The 27477-nt window shown below is 44.9% G+C and overlaps 1 protein-coding gene across 4 annotated transcripts in view; it reads left to right on the forward strand.

Moving 5' to 3' along the window:
- Positions 1 to 27477, forward strand: part of ACSBG1 (acyl-CoA synthetase bubblegum family member 1) — a 71671-nt gene that overhangs the window by 40891 nt on the left and 3303 nt on the right. For all 4 annotated transcript variants that reach the window (XM_083183473.1, XM_083183474.1, XM_083183475.1 and 1 more), the window contains 5 exons: positions 1825 to 1945; positions 5972 to 6052; positions 17153 to 17302; positions 22968 to 23144; positions 25418 to 25599. In XM_083183473.1, the coding sequence (XP_083039599.1) occupies positions 1825 to 1945; positions 5972 to 6052; positions 17153 to 17302; positions 22968 to 23144; positions 25418 to 25599 (711 nt within the window). The remainder of the gene's footprint in view (positions 1 to 1824; positions 1946 to 5971; positions 6053 to 17152; positions 17303 to 22967; positions 23145 to 25417; positions 25600 to 27477) is intronic.

Genomic DNA, 27477 nt, shown 5'->3' on the forward strand with positions numbered 1-27477 from the left:
TTGTATGTCTAGCCCTGCTACCTCTTTTTCCCATTTAACTCTTAGACCATCCAGATCTTCAACCTGAGTAATTTCTAACAGATATTGGTAACATTTTGAGACCATTTTGGCCTCTCCAATCTTATTTATGAACTTTTTTACAGTAGATTCGATTATGCCAAAGCCCTGTTCTCTCTCCTGCACTGAGAGCGCACTCCTCAATTGCAGAAATCTAAAAAACATTTGCCCTGGAATTTCGAATTCTTCCTGCATTTGAGTGAAAGACTTCAGGTGATTATTTGCATAAACTTGACCCATGGATGTCACTCCATATTGGCTCCATTTGCGTGCTACCTGATGCTCTTTCGTTATTTCAGAGTTTTTAAGGGAGAAAAAAAATGTATCCGGATCCGTTCCTTCTACCCCCTGTGTCTTACTAACCCACTGCCATATTTTCCTGGCCTGCTTGATTATGGGCACCTGAACTTTGATTTTCGCTTTCGTCAATAGTATCTGTAAGGGCGTATGCCTAGGTGCCACCATAGCAAGTAACCTGAGCAGCTCTTTAGAGTGTTCATGCCCGTTTATCCAACCCTTTATTTGTGCCAATTGTGAGGCATAGTAATATAGCTTGAAATTGGGTAGTGAAAGTCCCCCCCTTTTCCATGGTCTAGTCAAGGTGGCCATCCTAACCCTGGGTCTTTTATTTTTCCATACAAAGGAAGAGATGATTCCTTGAATCCTGTTAAATACAGTATCTTCAATATAAATTGGTGCATGCTGTAGTGCATATAGCACCTTGGGCAGGATGACCATCTTGACCAGATTGACACGACCTATTACAGTGAGGGGCAATTTTGACCAGCTTTTAAATTTTACTTTAATTTCTGTAATTATCGGGTCTAGATTATTTACTACATATTTCCCCATATCTTCTGCCACAATAATACCCAGGTATTTAAACTGTTTCACCCTTGGTGGATAACATGGTGGCAAAATTACCGAGTTGCCCTCTCCTCCAGTAATAAGCAGCTGCGATTTGCTTAGGTTAGTTGTTAACCCAGAGTAGCTCCCATATTCTTGTATAACTTTTAACACTTTATCTAAGTCTCTTTGATAGTCAGATAGTCCCACTAGTAAGTCATCAGCGTATAGTGAGATGATATTATAGGCATCTGGGCCCCCACGGGTCTCCAGAGCATCCCTCAGTTTACAGGCAAGGGGCTCGATTGCCAGCACAAATAACTGCGGTGACAGCGGGCACCCCTGCCTTCTCTGCATTTTAAATGTCAGGATTTTGTCCTTGTCGGGATTTTGTCCTTGTCTGTATTATGACCCATTCAGGATTTCGACCCTGTCTGGATTTTAACCGTCTGGATTTCATACCGAATACTCAGCACCTACCTGTCATTTTTCAAACACAGCCTGTAACATGGCAGTTAGGTGCTGATTGGTTGGCAATTTTTCACTCTCTATTTTATCACTTTTCAAGCTTAGTATATCTGGCCCTAAGTGTTAAATAAGAACCAGAGACAAGGGTAATGGTGGCACTCATTCTCTTCTATACACTGGCTGCTGATACCTGTCCCTCTGTCTTATTTCTATACCTCATATCTATCTGTATATTATATTTCAGCACTTTCTGTAGTATTGTGTTTTGCCTCATCTTTTTTCTTAACATTTGTAATAATAATATTTTGTAGCTGCTCTTAATCATCTGTGCAGTTTGTGCTCATTTTATAACATATGTAAGTATTTGGCCCTTGAGTCTTCTTCACAAACCAGTAAAACATTATTTAGTGCAGTTATTACAACCACATTTTTCTCTTTGCCATAAAACTTTAGGGGAATTATGACTGGGATATATACAACAAATTCACCTGAAGCTTGCCATTATGTTGCCAGTGACAGCAGAGCAAATATTATTGTGGTTGAAAATCAGAAGCAGTTGGAGAAAATCTTACAGGTACTGTAATACAATATGCTTATTTGTCAGTTTCTTTGTTTCAGTTTAAAGAAGAGAACCATTCAAAACTGGATTATTTCAAATACACACTACCTGCACATAACACAGGCATCAATCACTCATGATCTACAGGCTATAAATCCCAAAACACCTGTTATATCTGTGAGGCATGGAACATAAATTGCCCCATGCCTCAGTGATGTAATTGATAAATATATATACTATATACATACTATATACAGTATACCAGTTTATTGGACCTGGATCACCTCAGTTCTCCCACATTGATTGGCCCTGCCTTCTGCTCTGGTTTTCCCCAGGTGCCCTATAGCTCTGTCCTTCTAGTTTATTGGACCTGGATCACCTCAGTTCTCCCACATTGATTGGCCCTGCCTTCTGCTCTGGTTTTCCCCAGGTGCCCTATAGCTCTGTCCATACTGAACGCCCCCATACACTAGTCTGAGGCACAAGTCGGACCTGATTTCCAGCAAACTTCCCCGGCAGCTCCCCAGGAGTCCTTCATCCGATTTGGTACCATTGGTGCCATTTTTACATGCAATTTATCACATGTAGGAAGTTCAGAGGGTATTCAATCCGGGATTCCGACAGTCGGAACATCCCAATAGACAGAATCCCATCCATTGTCGCTGGCTTTCACCACTAACTCAATGTTCTGACTGTCGAGAGACAGAAAGTCTGTGGATTGGGCGAAAACGGCCACGGAATGTTGGAGAATGGCAGTAGATTCAACAATCCACATTAAATAGGCTAATGCCGATATTTCCACCTGTTGGAAATATCAGCACAGATTCAATAAACCCCTCAGTCTGTAGATCCAATCTGATGTGCACGGGGCAGCAAATCGAATTGGATCTGATTTCAAACACGTACGATTAAGCCGCTTTTCACCTGATTTCTTGGTCCGAACGCCGGAAATGGGAGAAAACAGCCAAAATCACGTAAGTGTATGGCCACCTTTACCCCAGTGACTGGTCTTCCTCTTCCAAGTCGATACAGTTATCCTCACAGTTGGAGCCATTGGAGCGCATACCCAAGCTTTCACTTTATGGGTGTTCAGGAGAGGGCACAGACCTTTGATTAGTATTACTGCCGTACAGCACTGAGGTCATGGGTTCGCCTCCCACCATTACCCTAATTGTGTGGCATTTTTTTTTTTTTTTTTGCAATCAATTTTTATTGAGCAATAAAAAGGAAACGAACAGACATTCAATAGCAACATCGGAACAGTACAATAATGTTTCCATCAAAAGACAAGGTTACAGAGCCCAACATAGTATATGGTTCACACCTTCTCCAAGCTATCGACAATCGAGCTGGACAATCATTTATATTTCCTTATACCTAACTACACGTCCATCTGTATGGTAAAGGTACCTTCAGTGCCGTTTCAATGCCTAACTGGACACCGTGACCGTCAGAGAGATCTCAGAGAAGGAGCAGATGAGAAAGTTGGGTAGTGATCGGCTCATGTGGGAGTTTAAGGATTATAATGAATAGGGACAAAGGTTATATGGAGGGGGGGGGGGGGGGAAAGGTAGTGGCCGGGGGGGGGTTTGGCGACCTATGGGGTTTATGGAGACTGACTAGGGGGCCTAGTTTGGCAAGGAGCTCCCTCCCTGCATCAACAGGCTGTATTCCTGGGAGTCTTTGAAAGCAAGCCAGCTCATCCAGGTGGAGGTGAAGGCCTGCGAGGAGTCCCTCAGGAAGGATGTTAAATCCTCCATGTTCATGTAAAGGTCAACTCTTCTAAGCCAGGAAGAAATTGGGGGGGCATTAGTTGATCTCCAGTAGCATGGGATCACTGCCCTGGCAGCATTTAATAAGTGCCTAATCAAGGACTTTTTGAAGCTGGAGATGGGTAGGTGTATGAGGTTGAATAGCCAGAGCTCAGGGCAGAATGAGAGAGTTGCGTTAGTTATTTTTTCTGATAGCTTGTGAACTTGGCGCCAGTAGGATTGAATGACCGGACAGGACCACCATATATGTAAGTGAGTGCCTGGAGCTTGATTACATCTCCAACATAAGTTCGGTAGTGATCTATTCATCTGATGGAGGGTCTGCGGGCACCTATACCAGCGAGATAAGATCTTATATTGTGTTTCTAGTGTCTGTATTGAAGGCGAGGCGGCAAAGATGTATTTAAAAAATTTTGACCACTGGTCTACCGACAGCTCCCTGGTCAATTCTTTGTTCCATGCCAATGAGTAAGCTGGCAAATCTGTCGTTCGCTTGCTTAGGCAGGTCTGGTATAACTGGGATATCAAATGCCTCGGGGGCTCTTGGGAGAGAATTAGTGATTCAAATGGAGTAGGTTCCCATCCCTGAATCCTTTTAGGGAGAGAGGAGACATAGTGCCTGATCTGTAAGTAGAGCCAGAAGAGGTTTGCCGGGAGACCAGTGTCATTCCGTATATCAGTGAAGGATCTCAATCCCGCTTTATCTGTGATCTGCCCTAAGTAAGATATGTCTATTGAGTATCGCGCGGGGAGGGATCTGAGGGCTTCGCCCGGGGGAAATTCTGGATTGTTGATCAAAGGCGTCAAGAGCGAGACTCCTGTTTTAAAAAAAGGAAGGTTTTTATAATTACGCCAGCACTGGATCGTGGGGGACAGTGTGGGGTGTTGTAGCGTGGGAGGTTTCTCTAGCCAGGGTATCACTCTTGGTGACATGCCTACTGTGTGTCCTTCTATGGCGGGCCAATTGTGTGGCATTTGTATATTCTCTCCGTGCTTGCGTGGGTTTTCTCCGGGTACTCTGGTTTTCCTCCCACAATCCAAAAATAAAAGAGAGAGAGAGAGAGAGAGACTGTGTGTGGGGGTGTACTGTACATGGAGTAGGGAATATAGATTATAAACTCCACTGGGGCAGGGACTGATGTAAATGTCCAAATATTCTCTGTATGAGCTGTAGAATAGGTGTGCACTATATAAATAACTGGTAACACGTAAGAGGAATAATGAGTCCCCCCTAAGCTCACAAGCAGGCATTGTGGAAGAAGGACTGAAGCTGTAAAAAGACAACCTCTACAGTGGAAATGAAATACAGATAAGATAAAATGTACATGTGTATAATATATGCATAATGCTTATTGGAACAGCATTAATTATTTATTGAAGTCACAATTAGTGCTCTCTTGGTGTTTGTACTGTATTTAGTACAGGTCCGAACTAGGGATGCCAATCCCGTGGCATTTTTTTCAATCCCGGGATTCGGGATTGAAAAATGCTCAATCCCGGGATTCCTGGGATTGGCTCCCTATTAACTAAAGCCCCCCCCCAGAGGTCACTTTAAATTACTTCTAAAGCTGCACCCCCGCACATTCTCCCTGTGCCCATCCTCTCTGCCCTGTCACTTACGGCGACGGTGGTGGTGACAGGTCACAGGCAGCAGCAGGACGACTATCTCTGGCGGGTGGGAGGCTAGGGGCGTAACAGCGGGCATCTGTCCAGGTTTGGGACAGTGTGCTGTGCTCACAGGCAGAGCAGCGGCCGGGCTGCGCAGCGTGACGTGATGTCAGGGGTCATGCTGCGCAGCCTGGGCGCCGCCATGCTTGTCAGCACAGCACACTGTCCCTCCCAACTCCCGAACAGCAGCACCGGGGGTAAGGAGCAGTCAGCCGGGCAGCGTCTGAGCCATATTCTAAGGTGCTCAGTGCTGCCCGTCTTTAAACAATAACTAAATTTTTGCATGGGGTTACTAATCCCGGAATCCTGGGATTGGAAGCTTCAATCCCGGGATTCAAATCCCGACAATTTTAGGCCAAAATCCCGGGATCCCGCCGATCCCGATACCGGTATTGGCCTCCCTAGTCCGTACAAGAGGAGCAGCTAACTTGTTGAAAGTAAAACAACTACGGTACAAACAAAGACATATTATTGTTAATGCAGGACAAACAATAGTCTACAAATACAAGTCTTATAGAATGCCCAGTTAAAGACAATAATTGATAATCTTATCAAAGTTTCCAGCATGGAATTTTAGTAACAATAATTCATTTATTTACAGATATGGGACAAGTTACCTAATCTTAAAGCTGTTGTGCAGTACAAAGGCAGTTTGCAGGTCAAGCGCTCAGGTTTATACACGGTATGTAACAGGAAATGCGCATTATGCCATGTTGTTTATTGTAGGATGGAAGCTCCCATATACAGTGTTGAGGGCCTGCTTCTGATCTAAATACAAAAGCCTACAGTGCTGCAATTTCTCCAGGCTATGGACTAGAGAGACACCCAAGTGAATCTGCCGCCCAGAAATGACTAGAGACATCCACCAGGGTCATCGCAAAATCTCAGCAACTGATTACACATTCACAGCATTGCCACAAATCATAGGAACATCAATCCCCCGAGTGAGTCTACAATTTTGCAGAGTGGCAACTAGAGATGCAATGCTTGTGCCATGTTTTCTGCATGTACGATTGTAGGGTAAGCAGAGGCATGCCCCAGAAACTGTCCTCATTACCTCCCCAAAATGGTGTTTGTCAATCATGCTTCCTGCGGCATTGTAGATATGTCAGTTGTTCTATAGTCGCTCAACTGTGCACAAACCTGCATAGCGTACAGGCCCTGTGTCTACTGCAACATGACATTAGAAATAGGATGAATCAATACTGGTGCCTTTAATACAAAATATATATATATTGTTTATACAGAGCCGGTCCTAACCAATTTGATGTGCTGGACAAGATTTTGGCTGGTGTCCCCTAGCACCACACCGTGTCCCTCCTTATTCTCATTACAACCCATTGTATCACTCCTTATTCACATTGCACTCCACCGTATAACTGTTTATTGCAACAAGTGGCTATTCATAACAGTCCAATAATACAGGGCACTCACCAAATGATTCTGCAAAAGTCTCTTTTAGTCCTCAAAGCGATTCGCTGTCCAGGAGTTTTGTGGTGATCTATGCCATGACTAAGGTCCACACCAGGACCGAAACTTTTGCCCTATGCAGTCACCTTGAGGATTAAAAGACTTTTGCAGAATACATACATACATACATACATACATACATACATACATAAAACTTACTTTTGCTTTCTGCCAGTCTAGTCCCTGAATCTGTGATTACGCTTTTTTTGCATTGTAGGGTGGAGGAGAGAGGCTGGGCAGTGCCATGGCTGCAGGAAGGCAGTGTCTTTGCATAGGACTATAGAAGGACGATCGCTGCCCGTTATGCACACTGTAAAATACACCTCTTGCACTTGAAAATATGCACACACGCCTCTATCACTCAATAAGCAAACAAGTTTTTATTGCTCAGTACGCACACACGACTCTATCACTCAATATCCACACACATCTCTATAACTCAGTATGTACACACACCTCTATCACTATATACGCACACACGCCTCTATCGCTCAATATCCACACACGCCTCTATCGCTCAGTACGCACACACGCCTCTATCGCTCAATATCCACACACATCTCTATAACTCAGTACGTATACATGCCTCTATCGCTCAATATCCACACACACCTCTATTGCTCAGTGCGCACACGCCTCTATCGCTCAATATCCACACACATCTCTATAACTCAGTACGTACACACGCCTCTATCACTCAATAAGCAAACAAGTTTTTATTGCTCAGTACGCACACACACCTCTATTGCTCAGTACGCACACACACCTCTATTGCTCAGTACGCACACGCCTCTATCGCTCAATATCCACACACATCTCTATAACTCAGTACGTACACACGCCTCTATCACTCAATAAGCAAACAAGTTTTTATTGCTCAGTACGTACACACGCCTCTATCACTCAATACGCACACACTCCTCTATCACTCAATATCCACACACATCTCTATAACTCAGTACGTACACACGCCTCTATCACTCAGTACGCACACACGCCTCTATCGCTCAATATCCACACACATCTCTATAACTCAGTATGCGCACACGCCTCTATCACTCAATATCCACACACATCTCTATAACTCAGTACGTACACACGCCTCTATCACTCAATAAGCAAACAAGTTTTTAATGCTCAGTACGTACACACGCCTCTATCACTCAATACGCACACACTCCTCTATCACTCAATATCCACACACATCTCTATAACTCAGTACGTACACACGCCTCTATCACTCAATAAGCAAACAAGTTTTTATTGCTCAGTACGTACACACGCCTCTATCACTCAATATCCACACACATCTCTATAACTCAGTACGTACACATGCCTCTATCACTCAATAAGCAAACAAGTTTTTATTGCTCAGTACGTACACACGCCTCTATCACTCAATATCCACACACATCTCTATAACTCAGTACGTATACACGCCTCTATCACTCAATAGGCAAACAAGTTTTTATTGCTCAGTACGCACACACACCTCTATTGCTCAGTACGCACACACACCTCTATTGCTCAGTACGCACACATCTCTATAACTCAGTACGTACACACGCCTCTATCACTCAATATCCACACACATCTCTATAACTCAGTACGTACACACGCCTCTATCACTCAATAAGCAAACAAGTTTTTATTGCTCAGTACGTACACACGCCTCTATCACTCAATACGCACACACTCCTCTATCACTCAATATCCACACACATCTCTATAACTCAGTACGTACACACGCCTCTATCACTCAGTACGCACACACGCCTCTATCGCTCAATATCCACACACATCTCTATAACTCAGTATGCGCACACGCCTCTATCACTCAATATCCACACACATCTCTATAACTCAGTACGTACACACGCCTCTATCACTCAATAAGCAAACAAGTTTTTAATGCTCAGTACGTACACACGCCTCTATCACTCAATACGCACACACTCCTCTATCACTCAATATCCACACACATCTCTATAACTCAGTACGTACACACGCCTCTATCACTCAATAAGCAAACAAGTTTTTATTGCTCAGTACGTACACACGCCTCTATCACTCAATATCCACACACATCTCTATAACTCAGTACGTACACATGCCTCTATCACTCAATAAGCAAACAAGTTTTTATTGCTCAGTACGTACACACGCCTCTATCACTCAATACGCACACACTCCTCTATCACTCAATATCCACACACATCTCTATAACTCAGTACGTACACACGCCTCTATCACTCAGTACGCACACACGCCTCTATCGCTCAATATCCACACACATCTCTATAACTCAGTACGTACACACGCCTCTATTACACAATATCCACACACATCTCTATAACTCAGTACGTACACACGCCTCTATCACTCAATAAGCAAACAAGTTTTTATTGCTCAGTACGCACACACGCCTCTATCGCTCAATATCCACACACATCTCTATAACTCAGTACGCACACACACCTCTATCGCTCAGTACGCACACACACCTCTATCGCTCAATATCCACACACATCTCTATAACTCAGTACGTACACACGTCTCTATCACTCAGTACGCACACACGCCTCTATCGCTCAATATCCACACACATCTCTATAACTCAGTATGCACACACGCCTCTATCGCTCAATATCCACACACATCTCTATAACTCAGTAAGCACACACGCCTCTATCGCTCAGTACGCACACACGCCTCTATCGCTCAATATCCAAACACATCTCTAACTCAGTACGCACACACGCCTCTATCGCTCAGTACGCACACACGCCTCTATCGCTCAATATCCACACACATCTCTATAACTCAGTATGCACACACGCCTCTATCGCTCAATATCCACACACATCTCTATAACTCAGTATGTACACACGCCTCTATCGCTCAGTACGCACACACGCCTCTATCGCTCAATATCCACACACATCTCTATAACTCAGTACGCACACACGCCTCTATCGCTCAGTACGCACACACGCCTCTATCGCTCAATATCCACACACATCTCTATAACTCAGTACGTACACACGCCTCTATTGCTCAATATCCACACACATCTCTATAACTCAGTACGTACACACGCCTCTATCACTCAATAAGCAAACAAGTTTTTATTGCTCAGTACGCACACACGCCTCTATCGCTCAATATCCACACACATCTCTATAACTCAGTACGCACACACACCTCTATCGCTCAGTACGCACACACACCTCTATCGCTCAATATCCACACACATCTCTATAACTCAGTACGTACACACGTCTCTATCACTCAGTACGCACACACGCCTCTATCGCTCAATATCCACACACATCTCTATAACTCAGTATGCACACACGCCTCTATCGCTCAATATCCACACACATCTCTATAACTCAGTACGTACACACGTCTCTATCACTCAGTACGCACACACGCCTCTATCGCTCAATATCCACACACATCTCTATAACTCAGTACGTACACACGCCTCTATCGCTCAGTACGCACACACGCCTCTATCGCTCAATATCCACACACATCTCTATAACTCAGTATGCACACACGCCTCTATCGCTAAATATCCACACACATCTCTATAACTCAGTACGTACACACGCCTCTATCGCTCAGTACGCACACACGCCTCTATCGCTCAATATCCACACACATCTCTATAACTCAGTACGTACACACGCCTCTATCACTCAGTATGCACACATGCCTCTATCGCTCAATATCCACACACATCTCTATAACTCAGTACGTACACACGTCTCTATCACTCAGTACGCACACACGCCTCTATCGCTCAATATCCACACACATCTCTATAACTCAGTACGTACACACGTCTCTATCACTCAGTACGCACACACGCCTCTATCGCTCAATATCCACACACATCTCTATAACTCAGTACGTACACACGCCTCTATCGCTCAGTACGCACACACGCCTCTATCGCTCAATATCCACACACATCTCTATAACTCAGTATGCACACACTCCTCTATCGCTCAATATCCACACACATCTCTATAACTCAGTACGTACACACGCCTCTATAGCTCAGTACGCACACACGCCTCTATAGCTCAATATCCACACACATCTCTATAACTCAGTACGTACACACGCCTCTATCACTCAGTATGCACACATGCCTCTATCGCTCAATATCCACACACATCTCTATAACTCAGTATGCACACACTCCTCTATCGCTCAATATCCACACACATCTCTATAACTCAGTACGTACACACGCCTCTATCGCTCAGTACGCACACACGCCTCTATCGCTCAATATCCACACACATCTCTATAACTCAGTACGTACACACGCCTCTATCACTCAGTATGCACACATGCCTCTATCGCTCAATATCCACACACATCTCTATAACTCAGTACGTACACACGCCTCTATCACTCAGTACGCACACATGCCTCTATCGCTCAATATCCACACACATCTCTATAACTCAGTACGCACACACGCCTCTATCGCTCAATATCCACACACATCTCTATAACTCAGTACGCACACACGCCTCTATCGCTCAATATCCACACACATCTCTATAACTCAGTACGCACACACGCCTCTATCGCTCAGTACGCACACACGCCTCTATCGCTCAATATCCACACACATCTCTATAACTCAGTATGCACACACGCCTCTATCGCTCAATATCCACACACATCTCTATAACTCAGTTCGTACACACGCCTCTATCGCTCAGTGCGCACACACGCCTCTATCGCTCAGTACGCACACACGCCTCTATCGCTCAATATCCACACATCTCTATAACTCAGTATGCGCACACGCCTCTATCGCTCAATATCCACACACATCTCTATAACTCAGTACGTACACATGCCTCTATCGCTCAGTACGCACACACGCCTCTATCGCTCAATATCCACACACATCTCTATAACTCAGTACGTACACACGCCTCTATCACTCAGTACGCACACACGCCTCTATCGCTCAATATCCACACACATCAATATAACTCAGTATGCACACACGCCTCTATCGCTCAATATCCACACACATCTCTATAACTCTGTACGCACACACGCCTCTATCGCTCAATATCCACACACATCTCTATAACTCAGTACATACACACGCCTCTATCGCTCAGTACGCACACACGCCTCTATCGCTCAATATTCACACACATCTCTATAACTCAGTACGTACACACGCCTCTATCACTCAGTATGCACACATGCCTCTATCGCTCAGTACGCACACACGCCTCTATCGCTCAATATCCACACACATCTCTATAACTCAGTATGCGCACACGCCTCTATCGCTCAATATCCACACACATCTCTATAACTCAGTACGTACACACGCCTCTATCGCTCAGTACGCACACACGCCTCTATCGCTCAATATCCACACACATCTCTATAACTCAGTACGTACACACGCCTCTATCACTCAGTACGCACACACGCCTCTATCGCTCAATATCCACACACATCAATATAACTCAGTATGCACACACGCCTCTATCGCTCAATATCCACACATCTCTATAACTCTGTACGCACACACGCCTCTATCGCTCAGTACGCACACACGCCTCTATCGCTCAGTACGCACACACGCCTCTATCGCTCAATATCCACACACATCTCTATAACTCAGTACACACACACGCCTCTATCGCTCAGTACGCACACACGCCTCTATCGCTCAATATCCACACACATCTCTATCACTCAGTACGCACACACGCCTCTATCGCTCAATATCCACACACATCTCTATAACTCAGTACGCACACACGCCTCTATCGCTCAGTACGCACACACGTCTCTATCGCTCAATATCCACACACATCTCTATAACTCAGTACGCACACATGCCTCTATCTCTCAATATCCACACACATCTCTATAACTCAGTAAGCACACACGCCTCTATCGCTCAGTACGCACACACGCCTCTATCGCTCAATATCCACACACATCTCTATAACTCAGTACGCACACACGCCTCTATCGCTCAATATCCACACACATCTCTATAACTCAGTATGCACACACGCCTCTATCGCTCAATATCCACACACATCTCTATAACTCAGTACGTACACACGCCTCTATCGCTCAGTACGCACACACGCCTCTATCGCTCAATATCCACACACATCTCTATAACTCAGTACGTACACACGCCTCTATCGCTCAGTACGCACACACGCCTCTATCGCTCAATATCCACACACATCTCTATAACTCAGTATGCACACACTCCTCTATCGCTCAATATCCACACACATCTCTATAACTCAGTACGTACACACGCCTCTATCGCTCAGTACGCACACACGCCTCTATCGCTCAATATCCACACACATCTCTATAATTCAGTACGTACACACGCCTCTATCACTCAGTATGCACACATGCCTCTATCGCTCAATATCCACACACATCTCTCTATAACTCAGTACGTACACACGCCTCTATCACTCAGTACGCACACATGCCTCTATCGCTCAATATCCACACACATCTCTATAACTCAGTACGCACACACGCCTCTATCGCTCAATATCCACACACATCTCTATAACTCAGTACGCACACACGCCTCTATCGCTCAATATCCACACACATCTCTATAACTCAGTACACACACACGCCTCTATCGCTCAGTACGCACACACGCCTCTATCGCTCAATATCCACACACATCTCTATAACTCAGTACGCACACACGCCTCTATCGCTCAGTACGCACACACGCCTCTATCGCTCAGTACGCACACACGCCTCTATCGCTCAATATCCACACACATCTCTATAACTCAGTATGCGCACACGCCTCTATCGCTCAATATCCACACACATCTCTATAACTCAGTACGTACACATGCCTCTATCGCTCAGTACGCACACACGCCTCTATCGATCAATATCCACACACATCTCTATAACTCAGTACGTACACACGCCTCTATCACTCAATACGCACACACGCCTCTATCGCTCAATATCCACACACATCAATATAACTCAGTATGCACACACGCCTCTATCGCTCAATATCCACACACATCTCTATAACTCAGTACGCACACATGCCTCTATCTCTCAATATCCACACACATCTCTATAACTCAGTAAGCACACACGCCTCTATCGCTCAGTACGCACACACGCCTCTATCGCTCAATATCCACACACATCTCTATAACTCAGTACGCACACACGCCTCTATCGCTCAATATCCACACACATCTCTATAACTCAGTATGCACACACGCCTCTATCGCTCAATATCCACACACATCTCTATAACTCAGTACGTACACACGCCTCTATCGCTCAGTACGCACACACGCCTCTATCGCTCAATATCCACACACATCTCTATAACTCAGTACGTACACACGCCTCTATCGCTCAGTACGCACACACGCCTCTATCGCTCAATATCCACACACATCTCTATAACTCAGTATGCACACACTCCTTTATCGCTCAATATCCACACACATCTCTATAACTCAGTACGTACACACGCCTCTATCGCTCAGTACGCACACACGCCTCTATCGCTCAATATCCACACACATCTCTATAACTCAGTACGTACACACGCCTCTATCACTCAGTATGCACACATGCCTCTATCGCTCAATATCCACACACATCTCTCTATAACTCAGTACGTACACACGCCTCTATCACTCAGTACGCACACATGCCTCTATCGCTCAATATCCACACACATCTCTATAACTCAGTACGCACACACGCCTCTATCGCTCAATATCCACACACATCTCTATAACTCAGTACGCACACACGCCTCTATCGCTCAATATCCACACACATCTCTATAACTCAGTACGCACACACGCCTCTATCGCTCAGTACGCACACACGCCTCTATCGCTCAATATCCACACACATCTCTATAACTCAGTACGCACACACGCCTCTATCGCTCAGTACGCACACACGCCTCTATCGCTCAGTACGCACACACGCCTCTATCGCTCAATATCCACACACATCTCTATAACTCAGTATGCGCACACGCCTCTATCGCTCAATATCCACACACATCTCTATAACTCAGTACGTACACATGCCTCTATCGCTCAGTACGCACACACGCCTCTATCGATCAATATCCACACACATCTCTATAACTCAGTACGTACACACGCCTCTATCACTCAATACGCACACACGCCTCTATCGCTCAATATCCACACACATCAATATAACTCAGTATGCACACACGCCTCTATCGCTCAATATCCACACACATCTCTATAACTCTGTACGCACACACGCCTCTATCGCTCAATATCCACACACATCTCTTTAACTCAGTACGTACACACGCCTCTATCGCTCAGTACGCACACACGCCTTTATCGCTCAATATTCACACACATCTCTATAACTCAGTACGTACACACGCCTCTATCACTCAGTATGCACACATGCCTCTATCGCTCAGTACGCACACACGCCTCTATCGCTCAATATCCACACACATCTCTATAACTCAGTATGCGCACACGCCTCTATCGCTCAATATCCACACACATCTCTATAACTCAGTACGTACACACGCCTCTATCGCTCAGTACGCACACACGCCTCTATCGCTCAATATCCACACACAACTCTAAAACTCAGTACGTACACACGCCTCTATCACTCAGTACGCACACACGCCTCTTTCGCTCAATATCCACACACATCAATATAACTCAGTATGCACACACGCCTTTATCGCTCAATATCCACACACATCTCTATAACTCTGTACGCACACACGCCTCTATCGCTCAGTACGCACACACGCCTCTATCGCTCAGTACGCACACACGCCTCTATCGCTCAATATCCACACACATCTCTATAACTCAGTACACACACACGCCTCTATCGCTCAGTACGCACACACGCCTCTATCGCTCAATATCCACACACATCTCTATAACTCAGTATGCACACACGCCTCTATCGCTCAATATCCACACACATCTCTATAACTCAGTACGTACACACGCCTCTATCACTCAGTACGCACACACGCCTCTATCGCTCAATATCCACACACATCTCTATAACTCAGTACGCACACACGCCTCTATCGCTCAGTACGCACACACGTCTCTATCGCTCAATATCCACACACATCTCTATAACTCAGTACGCACACATGCCTCTATCTCTCAATATCCACACACATCTCTATAACTCAGTACGCACACACGCCTCTATCGCTCAGTACGCACACACGCCTCTATCGCTCAATATCCACACACATCTCTATAACTCAGTACGCACACATGCCTCTATCGCTCAATATCCACACACATCTCTATAACTCAGTACGCACACACGCCTCTATCGCTCAGTATGCACACACGCCTCTATTGAAAATATCCGCACACATCTCTATAACTCAGTACGCACACACGCCTCTATCGCTCAGTACGCACACACGCCTCTATCGCTCAGTACGCACACACATCTCTATAACTCAGTACGCACACACACCTCTATCGCTCAGTACGCACACACGCCTCTATCGCTCAGTACGCACACACATCTCTATAACTCAGTACGCACACACGCCTCTATCGCTCAATATCCACACACATCTCTATAACTCAGTACGCACACACGCCTCTATCGCTCAGTACGCACACACGCCTCTATCGCTCAGTACGCACACACGCCTCTATCGCTCAGTACGCACACCCGCCTCTATCGCTCAGTACACACACACGCCTTTATCGCTCAGTACGCATGCGTACTGCTGCTTGTGAGGAGCTGTGCGCAACGGGCTAGTTCCCGCTATGTACAGCCGCCTTCCGCAGCTTTGTGTAAAAGAGGAGACAGCCCAGCTGCCAAAGCGACACAGCGACACACTCCCCACTCCGCGCACACAACGCCTCCCGTTGAAGAGACAGCCCAGCAGCCGCAGCAGTTAGAGGCCCCACGTGCACAGCGCTGCCGCTGCCTCTGCTGGTGTCGGCTTCTGCCTGCATTGCCTGTTTTGTAGCAGACAGTCCCAAGCCCCTGCTAGACCGGCCCTAGGCAGGATTGGATGCCCCAGGGCATTTACAATGCCCTACAATTTTCTAGCTTGCCTATGCCTAGGGCCGGCTCTGTGTTTATAAAATCTAGGATAGAGGACAATTTGTATTATCATGACAAGTAGAAAAGAGTGTACTGTATGAACACTGCATTGTAAATGTTAGCTTAAATGTTTCTGCTGTTTGTTACCCATTAGTGGGAGGAGTTCATGGAACTGGGGAAGGACTTCAGTGATGAGCAGCTGGATGACATCATAAATTCCCAGAAGCCCAATGAGTGCTGTGTCCTTATCTACACTTCTGGAACCACCGGGACACCAAAAGGAGTCATGCTGAGCCACGATAATGTATGTAGAAAATAAATAAACTTATGAGGATTACCTTAAGCATAAAGGGATGAGGAAACTGTGAGCACATTGACTCTTACAGAAGAACAGGCCAATTCTCAGAGGTTCCAGGTTCCGATGATACCATTTGCTTATGCTTTGTAACATGGCAAAATTAAATTCTTTTAATTTTTTGTAGATTTCATAGTCTGCTCTATGTTGTATAGTTAGGTATATAATAGAAAACATGTTAGAGAATGATATGTGTGGAAAAGTTAAAGTCAAATTCCAAGGGATACTTGTAATATCCCGTGTTCAATATGTGGATGCAAACAAGTATTCCACAGAATAGTTCCATGTCACTCATCTCTCGAGGCAAAATAACATATGAATAATGTCCCAGTACCTTTGTTTAGCATCTACTTTGTGTCACTATTACCTCTTTTAGACAAAAAAACAGATCTGGGCCCTGGGTTGGGCCAGTATCCACAGCTCCTACCATACTTTAACACTGCAGCTTGGACCCTTTCTTATTCTCAGGTCGTCACCTTTCACAATGAACCTGGGACAACCCTTAATAGGGGTTTGCTGGAGGGGCCCTGGTATGACCCCGCCTCACCATACATGTAGGTGTGTGCCACTGCTGCTGCTGAGGTGTGTGTGTGTGGGGGGGGGGGTGAGGGATGACTTAATTAGGCCATGCCCCCAACATTTTACCGGGGCCAGGCATTCCTCTCGGCTGCCCTGCTTGGAGATCATACCCTCCAACATCTGAAGGATGGAAATCAGTATACACCCAGAAAGGGGTGTGGCCATGAGTAAAGTGGGTGTGTTCATGGGTAAAGGGGGCGTGTCCATCCCTCTTTCCATATGTGTACTGGCTAGGCATTTAAAATAAAATAACCAGCTGATTGCTGTGATGTGTGGGCCACATCACTGCTGGTGGCAGGCCTTTGACAGGGGATGGGACAGGGCCCTAGTCACAGTTGGCAGCTGTTGTGTTCCCCCCCTCGGCACACATGAGGGGCCAGGAGGTGTCTTCTCCCCAGCAGCGGCAGTTCCCAGGCATCAAATAGAGACTGACTGTGCCTCTATGTCACCTGCTCCTCCCCATCTCTTACCATATGTGTATGGTAACTTCCACCCACTAGCCCCGCCGGCTCTTACCAGGCCACGACAGAAGGTTGCACGCCATGCTTCCGGCACATGTCATCGGCTTCAAGTTCTCCAAGCTGCTCTGCGTTCTGACTGCCCAGCGCCCAGCTGCTGAGTGGTGTGCTCCCCTTCCAGAGGATGTTGCTGCTCCAGACGCATGCGCCGGCTACTGTGTGATGTCATGAAGAGACGCATGCTAGCCAGGAGCCACTGGAAATGGGTCCAGAGCCATTTGGAAGGACCACATTACATTCTCTAAGTACCGCCAGGCCTGATAAATCATCAACACTTGTCAAGCCGAGGTGGAGAAGCAAAAACTGGTTCAATCGGTACACTTTATTTTAGCCGTTACAGACCATTAAAAAACGGTACTGTACCGGCTAAATCAGTACAGTTGGAGGGTATGGGAGATGAGATCATCTCCTAGCGCTGGCTCTTCCTGTGCTGTAACTGAGTCAAACCCTTCTACCAAGCCGAGTTGAAAGTCTGTGTCACTTGACCCTGGTTATTTTTCCTAGTCCCTCACTGTCTTAGCAAAATCCTGGGTTGCTGTGCATTCATATGCAATAATCAGGGATATTTATTCTAGTCTGAAAGGGTATTATACAGTGCCAAAGGTCCCATCGGGCACATGAAGCACGTGCCTGGGGGCGGTACCAGGGCTGGATTAAAGCAGGGGCAAAATGGGTCAGTACCCCTGGGCCCCCCTCTAGCTAGGGGCCCCCTGTGGTTGGCATGTATTTTAAAAAACTTAGCTAAAGGTTTTGTGCATGGGAGTGGGGTAGTGCTGCAGCTTCACCTATCTGCCAATGTGACAATGATTAATGGTGCTGAGCATGGGGTGCCAAGGCACACTGACTGCACAAGTGTGCAGTGCATTACTGGGAGTTGACTAAGTCCCATGACACTTTGCACAAGAGGGCAGAGGCTGAGAGGTTTGTGCTGAGCTCTGATTGGTGGAGCTCATTACATGCTTCTCAGGCCCATGGAGGACAGCAGCAGCAGCCTAGTCATGGGAGGATTTTTAATCAGAGGCAGCACTGAGACTGTGAGGTCTCCTACAGTCCTACAGAGTAAGGTGCAAAGGGACAAACATGGGCTTTTCATGTGGTGTATATGTGTGTGTGTGTGTGTGTGTGTGTGTGTGTATATATATATATATATATATATATAATACAAAAGGCAGGAAGGCACTCACTGTTTTGAAGAGTGGTTGGTGCAAAATCCATAAAAGGTTATGTAGACTCACACTCACCCCATCCAGGACAGCGGCAGAAAGAGCAAAAACGAATCAGCACTCAAGTTCAAGTGAAATAAAGTGTATTTACAATACAGGCATGTTAAAGCAACAGTGCAGACAGCTGTCCCAACAGCTGTTTCAACCGGGGTGTCCCGGTTTTCATCAGGGGTGACACATAGTAGCTGGGAGGCAATATATATACATAAAGAAAAGGCGCCAGTCCCTCCTTCAATGACCCTGTCAGCTGGTCCCAGCGGCAGGAGAGAAAGGGATTGGGAGACCCACACCATAAGTTTAGTGGTAATAGTTTGTATTGTTTTGTGGGTGGAAGAACTGTCAGCCTGCCAGGAGTTTTATCCAAATACAATTCCTGACCTGCTAGGGTGCAGCCCCCTGATTTAATATTAACACATTTGAAACAAAGAGAAAGAAAAGAAATCAGTTTGGACGGGACGCACTCCTCACCCACAATGTCTATTTTAGACTCTTTATAAAAACATACCTACAATTAGGTGTATACACTGCCGGCAGGGTCGGCAGTGACTGACAGCTGTACTCAGACAGCTGCGTGCTGCGGGGGTGTCGTCATCTCTATGACGAGTATGTGGGTGTCAGCTACTCCTTCTATCCTATGTTAGTGGCTGTCTGCACAAGTGAAGTATCGCAGCTCCGGTCTGCGCAACCTGTGTGGATTGGAAGATGTGTGCGCTCAAGTGTGTGAGATGGATCGCGTACATGGGTTCAATCATGTGGACCCCTCAGAGGAATTAACAGAGGAATTGTCAGTGTGCTATCTCTATGTTCAATGTAGGTGAACAGATCACGTACTGGACAGGAGGTCCAGACGATTGTCTCTATGATGGCTCCAATTACCCTGTGTTACAGATGTTGCTTGCAATATGTGTCTGTAATAATTCTACTAGGGAAAATTGCAAAGTGTGCTGTTTATGGAATGGCTATGCGGAATACTGGGTCACCAATAAGCACCAGGCAACAATAACATGCAATCTGGTCACTACACACCAGGCGATAATTACTTGCAATCTTGCAATAAATTTCTATCATATATTGCAGTGATAATGCATCCAATAGATGACCGATAAGAGGATCGCATATGATAACTTGTGGCAGCATGCATCAAGGCAGGTACAAGCAGCCATGTATCCCATAAAGCCGCTCACATAGGATAGATGGAGTAGCTGACACCCACATACTCGTCATAGAGCTGACGACACCCCCGCAGCACGCAGCTGTCTGAGTACAGCTGTCAGTCACTGCTGTCCCTGCCGCTGGGACCAGCTGACAGGGTCATTGAAGGAGGGACTGGCGCCTTTTCTTTATGTATATATATTGCCTCCCAGCTACTATGTGTCAGCCCTGATGAAAACCGGGACACCCCAGTTGAAACAGCTGTTGGGACAGCTGTCTGCACTGTTGCTTTAACATGCCTGTATTGTAAATACACTTCATCTTTATTTCACTTGAACTTGAGTGCTGATTCGTTTTTGCTCTTTCTGCCGCTGCCGTGGATGGGGTGAGTGTGAGTCTCTATATATATATATATATATAATCAGGGTAAGGGGCGGCGGCACTCAGAAATAAAGAGGCAGACAGGCAGCGTTTGATCCCAACGTTTCAAAACCCGTAGGTTTTTTTTATCAAGGTGCAGCAAAGAACTGGTTTGCTGCACCTTCGTAAAAAAACGTCGGGATCAAACGCCGCCTGTCTGCCTCTTTATTTCTGAGTGCCGCGCCCCCCACCCTGATATAGCACTGAACAGTGTCTACACACTGTTCTTTAATGGAAGGCACCGGATTTTGCTTAATGTCTCTTTCCTAGCTGACAGCTAGCTCTGGCAATTCCTGGAGTGCTAACCTCATGCACATATACATATATATATATATATATATATATATATATACCCTGCAGTTACCCATTGACCAAGTTTATACTGCCTTTACTCTGTGTTTTGACAGTGTATATTCTCCCATGCAGTTTGCGGCCAGTAATGACAAGTGCCCCGGGCCCCCCGAAAGCTTAATCTGGTACTGGGCGGTACATGTTTGGGGGTGGCACTTGGATGTTTGTGATAGTACGGTCAGCCTGAAATGTACTGTACCATATTCCATCTTGAATAGAGAGTAAATGGATAGGACATGCAGATACTGCCCCTGTAAACTGTCCTACCTAGAAAATATGTATACATAATAAAAAAAAAAAAGTCACAGTAAGTGGCTTTTTTATTAATCCATTAAATTGGCTATTATCAAATGAGGGCTTATAAGTAATCAATAAAAATAATACAATTAGGGAGAGGGCATTATGGGGTCATTGTTGTGCCTAGGGGTGTCCTCACCCCTAAATCCACCCCTGGTATTATACAGCAGTCAACTCGGTTTCCACCTGGGTTGACTCTTTTACACAGAGAAAGGACCCAGGGTGACCCAGCTTGCTCCGTCAAATTCTCTGGTCCTTTTTTTTTATCTGAAAGAGGTATAAGCAAAGTAATATTTATTTGGTATACTGCATAGTATATAGTTTTGGTACACAGCAAAATTAAATCACCTTATGAAGTACATTTATCATATACTGTATCACAAGAGTATATTGGACAGAATTTACTTTAATTTGGTAAATGTGAAGTAAAGGCAGTATTAGACAATAATATATAAAAGCCTTTTTGAAACTATACTCAATAATATATATAGTATGTCAAAACTATTTGTATTGGACATGCTGCCCCATTTAATATGCTATTGCAAATATCGATCTCCTCTAATGTACATCACTCAGCTACAGGGAAAACTCTGTCCATGACTGAGTATCTGACTTGCAGCCTCCTAGGTAACACAAATGTTTCATCTAGATGGGGAGGATTAAATGCAGGGTATGGCCAGTAATGTCACTACAAGTGTGATGAAATAGCTGAAATCAAATGCTTTATTAGTTCTTTTATAAACATTGTGATGTGTGTAAAGTGCTAAATAGCCACTTTTCCTGCTCAGATTTGGTATTTTTCCCTCTAAATACTACACTTGATATAATGTATTCCTTTTTTATATACCAGATTACTAATACAGTGCTTGTTTGTACTAGTTGCTAATGAAGCTTGTATTAACACATTTCTTAAGTGTGCTTATTCATTGCACAGTAATCATTACCCGTTTATCAATATTTTGTTCAGCTTAGCACAAACAGCATTCTTCAGTGTTAGAAACAATGTTAAGTACTAATACATATTTATTTGGTAGAATGGCATTTAGTTCTATCTTAGATTACTCTCTCACACAGATCACCTGGACAGCGGATAATGCCAGTCGTGCTGGGGATATGCAGCCTGCTGAAATCCAACAGGAGTCTATTGTCAGTTACCTACCACTCAGTCACATTGCTGCCCAAATATATGACCTGTGGACTGGCATCAAATCGGGAGAACATATCTACTTTGCAAATCCAGATGCTCTTAAGGTATGCAAAAGAAAATAAACTCAGAAAACTTTGGGGATATTGGTGCATTACCCGATACCCAGATGACAGATCGTCATGATGAAGATCATCATTGGAAAGATCAACATTTATTTGAAAACAAAAAGGTTGACAGGTTCAGAACATCGTCAACACAAAGGATAAACATGACATGACTTGACATAGACACAAAGCAATAAAGACCAACTAATAAATGGCAGACATAGATAAAGTAATGTCAATCTAAAGTTACAGTCAACGTCAATACTGTTGATATAATGACCCTGTCGAACTATCATTGTCAATCTGTTCCTTGTCTATTTATCCATTGTCGATCCATTAATCTACATACACTTTACCCAACAAGATGTACATATTAAGCTTGGCTATTATATTGTATCCAGACATGATAAAACAACTATGAAGCCGATTTATCACCATCTGCATCTGAGGATATGGATTTGCTGTGATAATATCAGCTCAACTCGCAATGCCATAATTGACTACATCGCACGGACGTATCAATGAATATGCCTTGCTTATTTTTCAATTGTCTCTATTTTTTGAGATATACATACTGTACGTCCTTAATATTTATGAAAAACGAATTAAACAACGTCACTTAAATGTCCTAGATTGGACGGGAAGTGATCTAAATGTATGTGCAAAAATCATGTTGGAACCTACTTTATAGAAGCATTTTAGCATGTTGCGGACTAATTCCTGATAATTGTCTGGCTTGTAATTGCCTAAAAATTTTGAATGACAGACACATAACTCTTCAGATTCGGTTTCAGTCATAGATGTGGCCAAATTTGGATCCTTCACTAGTTTCCTTATCTTTGGGACATGTCACCGCTACCACCACCATTGGCACCCCCTCCCCGTTGCAATGGCCCTCCACCTCTGATCTTACTCACCACCTGGGGATCAGCTCCTGCAGCACTGCTGGTCTCCAGGGTTTCCTCCATTTGTGAACCCTGCTGCTGTAAAGTGAGCTGCCATTTTGCAGTGTCTCTTTACAGAGGTCACAGAGCAACAGGGAGCCTCAAAGACCGGCACTGATCACTGGACCCTGTGGAGTTGAGCATGACTTTTTTTTTTTTTTTACACAGTGATCAGTTTGTGTGTTCTTTGTTTGAACACACATAGCTGATCACCCTGACCCATCTATAGACTGCTTAGGGACAGAGAAAGCTCTGCAGAACCTCCAATTTAATGTGAGCAGAATGATTTGCCAGCTGAATCTCTAGTTTTTATCACAGGGCTCTCTGATTTTATAATGCATTTAGGGGGTAATAAAATAATTCAAAGGTTGTGAAAACAACCTTTTTTCCATTAATTTAATTAAAATAATGTTAATAAATGGATGCTCAAAGTGTGTTAAAAAATGTGGTTAGGGGGACCCCTAACTACATACCAGTGTTTCATAATTACCTTATACACTTGGGTGCATGCTCAATGGTGTGGTATTTTATTTGCAGTGAGTGGTGTGTAGTAAAAGTTATAATGGTAAGGGGCACTGCAACTGGATACCTCTACTAATGTCTAATCATAAGTAGAATGTGATTGATTGCTATGGGCTTCTAAAATCCTGCACCTTAGTAAATATACGGTACCCCAGCGAGTGGGACGCATGAAGCCTTAGATAGAAAGCAGGTGGGGAAGTTCCCCAAAGAAACCAATTCCCAGTCAAACTATCATTTCACAAACTGTTCTAGAAAACTGACAGAAGCTGTTTGTAAGGATTCAGGGATCAGGATCTGTGGGATCCCAGGCTATAGGGCAATGTTTGCCAGGGTTTCATTCTTGGGTCTGGAGACTCCTATTCTGGGGATTTTAAGATTAAAATGTGCACCTTTTCTACCATGCAGCGCTGAGCACCAGCTGCGCTAGGCTCAGGCGCTGCTCAGCAACTAGGTTGTGCGGCTGTATGACGGGATGTTAAAGGTCATGCTGCACAGGCTCTGACACTACTATGGTGTAAAAAATGAACAACTGCTGCAGAGAAGTACCTCTCTGGAAGCACTGGGACAGGGACCACCACAAAGTTTTGGCTATGTCCCAGCATGTAACAGTATTGATATTTATTACCATATCATAATAGATATGTATAGTCCAGATATCTGTATGGCATTTTGTTCTGGTCCCATTTTGAGCCCTTGGTTTATACCACCTTATAGTTTCTTGGGCCATGATAAATCTGACAGACACTATTTTTTATCTATGAAACTTTTCCTGTTGATAAAATATTTGTCCTGTTATTTGGGCAACAGGGGACACTGGTGGACACACTGAGGGAGGCACAGCCTACATCGCACATGGGGGTGCCAAGAGTGTGGGAGAAGATCATGGAGCGCCTTAAAGACGTGTCAGCACAAGCAGGAGCAGTCCGGAGAAAAATGCTGTCCTGGGCAATGTCTGTTAGCTTGGAGAAGAACCTCGCCCCATCAAGGAAGTATGAGATACATATACTATAACTAAACATTCTACATACATTCATTGTAACATCGTATCCTGATGTATTAAAGGAAAACAATAATAATATCCTTACTTTCTTAATTACATAATAACAAACTTGAAAACAACAAAAGTGAATTAATCTGAACCTTGCACTAGTTACACTTATGATGAGCACTAGTGCTGACCCAAGTTTTTAAAGAAATAGCAATTTATATATAACACAGTCCACCTGCATGTTCAGGACCCCGATGGTCAGGATGGCAGGATTATGATGCTGCTTCCCAACTACTGCCAAACATAAGTATGCCGGGTGGGGATTTAAGGTTAGGCTGGTGGGGTAGGGTTAGGCTGCAGGTATGGAGGGTTAGGCACTTAGACGGGGACAGGTTTAGGTGGCGGCTTCAGGGTTAGGCACTAGCATGGAGGGTTAGGGTCAGGCTTCTAGAAGGGAGGTTTAGGGGGGCAGGGGGAGGGTAAGTATACTTCCCTGAACCTGTTGGGATCCCTTTCTTCGGAATGCCGGTGTCAGTATTTTGAACCCCGGTCATCAGTATGTATTCCACTTTGTAAACTGTGATTGCTGATATTTAGCATAATGAGTAATTATGAGAAAATCATACAACTTCCATATATTACATTTTTTTCTGGAATAAAAATATCTTATTCAATTATATTAATTGCATAAAACTCATTTGATGGAGTGAACCTTGTTTTTTTACATTTGTTGTAACCAATATGCTTATTGTTTGTAAAAATATTCGGTACTTGTGTACAATCACGGCTCCCACGATGTCCATCGTATAGTAAAAAATCGCATCGCATGCGATTTTTAACAGAAATGCATCCAAATGCATTGAAATTAGTATCAAACCTGTTCAATGGCCCCCAAATGTCATTTTTGAGGCTGTACCACCCCCACTATCAACGCAAACCCGAAGCGTGGCGAGCGCAGCGAGCCCACGAGGGGCGGCGGTACGCGTCCTACGACCTTTTCATACCCCCACTATCCACGTTGGCGTGGAGTTGAGAATAGAAAGTGTGGCGAGCGAAGCAAGCCACCGAGTCCAAAGCGTGGCAAGCGCAGCGAGGGGACACTGATACCTTCACAGGTATACGCGTCCCCTCGCGGGCTTCACAGGTGTCCGCGTCCCCTCGCCACGCTTCGGGCTCGCTGCGCTTGCCACACTTTCTATTCTCAACTCCATGCCGACGTGGATAGTGGGGGTATAAAAAGGTCGTAGGACGCGTACCGCCGCCACTCGCTGCGCTCGCCACGCTTCAGGTTCGGGTTGATAGTGGGGATGGTACAGCCTCAAAAATGACATTTGGGGGCCATTGAACATGTTTGATACTAATTTCAATGCATTTGGATGCTAAAAATGCAAATATCGCATGCCACTAAATTTGGCATGCAATGGCATGCGATGGGAGCCGTGAAAGTACACGGGATGCAGTTAAAATCCCGGCGTTCAGAATCCCGACGCCGGAATCCCGACCGCCGAAATGCCGACACATTCTCCCTCCTGGGGTGTCCATGACACCCCTGGAGGGAGAATAAATTAGTGTGCCGAGCGTAGCGAGGCACCGGGCCCGCTGCGTCCCCCCCCTTGTCGGCATTTCGGCTGTCGGGATTCCGGCGTCGGGACTCTGAACGCCGGGATCCCGACCGCCGGGATTCAATACTGAATCCAAGTACACAAGTACCAAATATTCCTTAGAAATCTTCTATATTTGTACCAGTTACTAACAAATTAGCACTTTCCTTCACCAATTCTGCCATTCGTGTCTATGTATGTTCCTATCAACCTAACATGCCACAGAAGATTCACAACCAATGTATTAATAAATACTGCTGATGAATGGTATGCATATT

The sequence above is a fragment of the Crinia signifera genome, chromosome 4, assembly GCF_055691185.1.
Source record: "Crinia signifera chromosome 4, ASM5569118v1, whole genome shotgun sequence".
NCBI classification, from domain to species: Eukaryota; Metazoa; Chordata; class Amphibia; order Anura; family Myobatrachidae; genus Crinia; species Crinia signifera.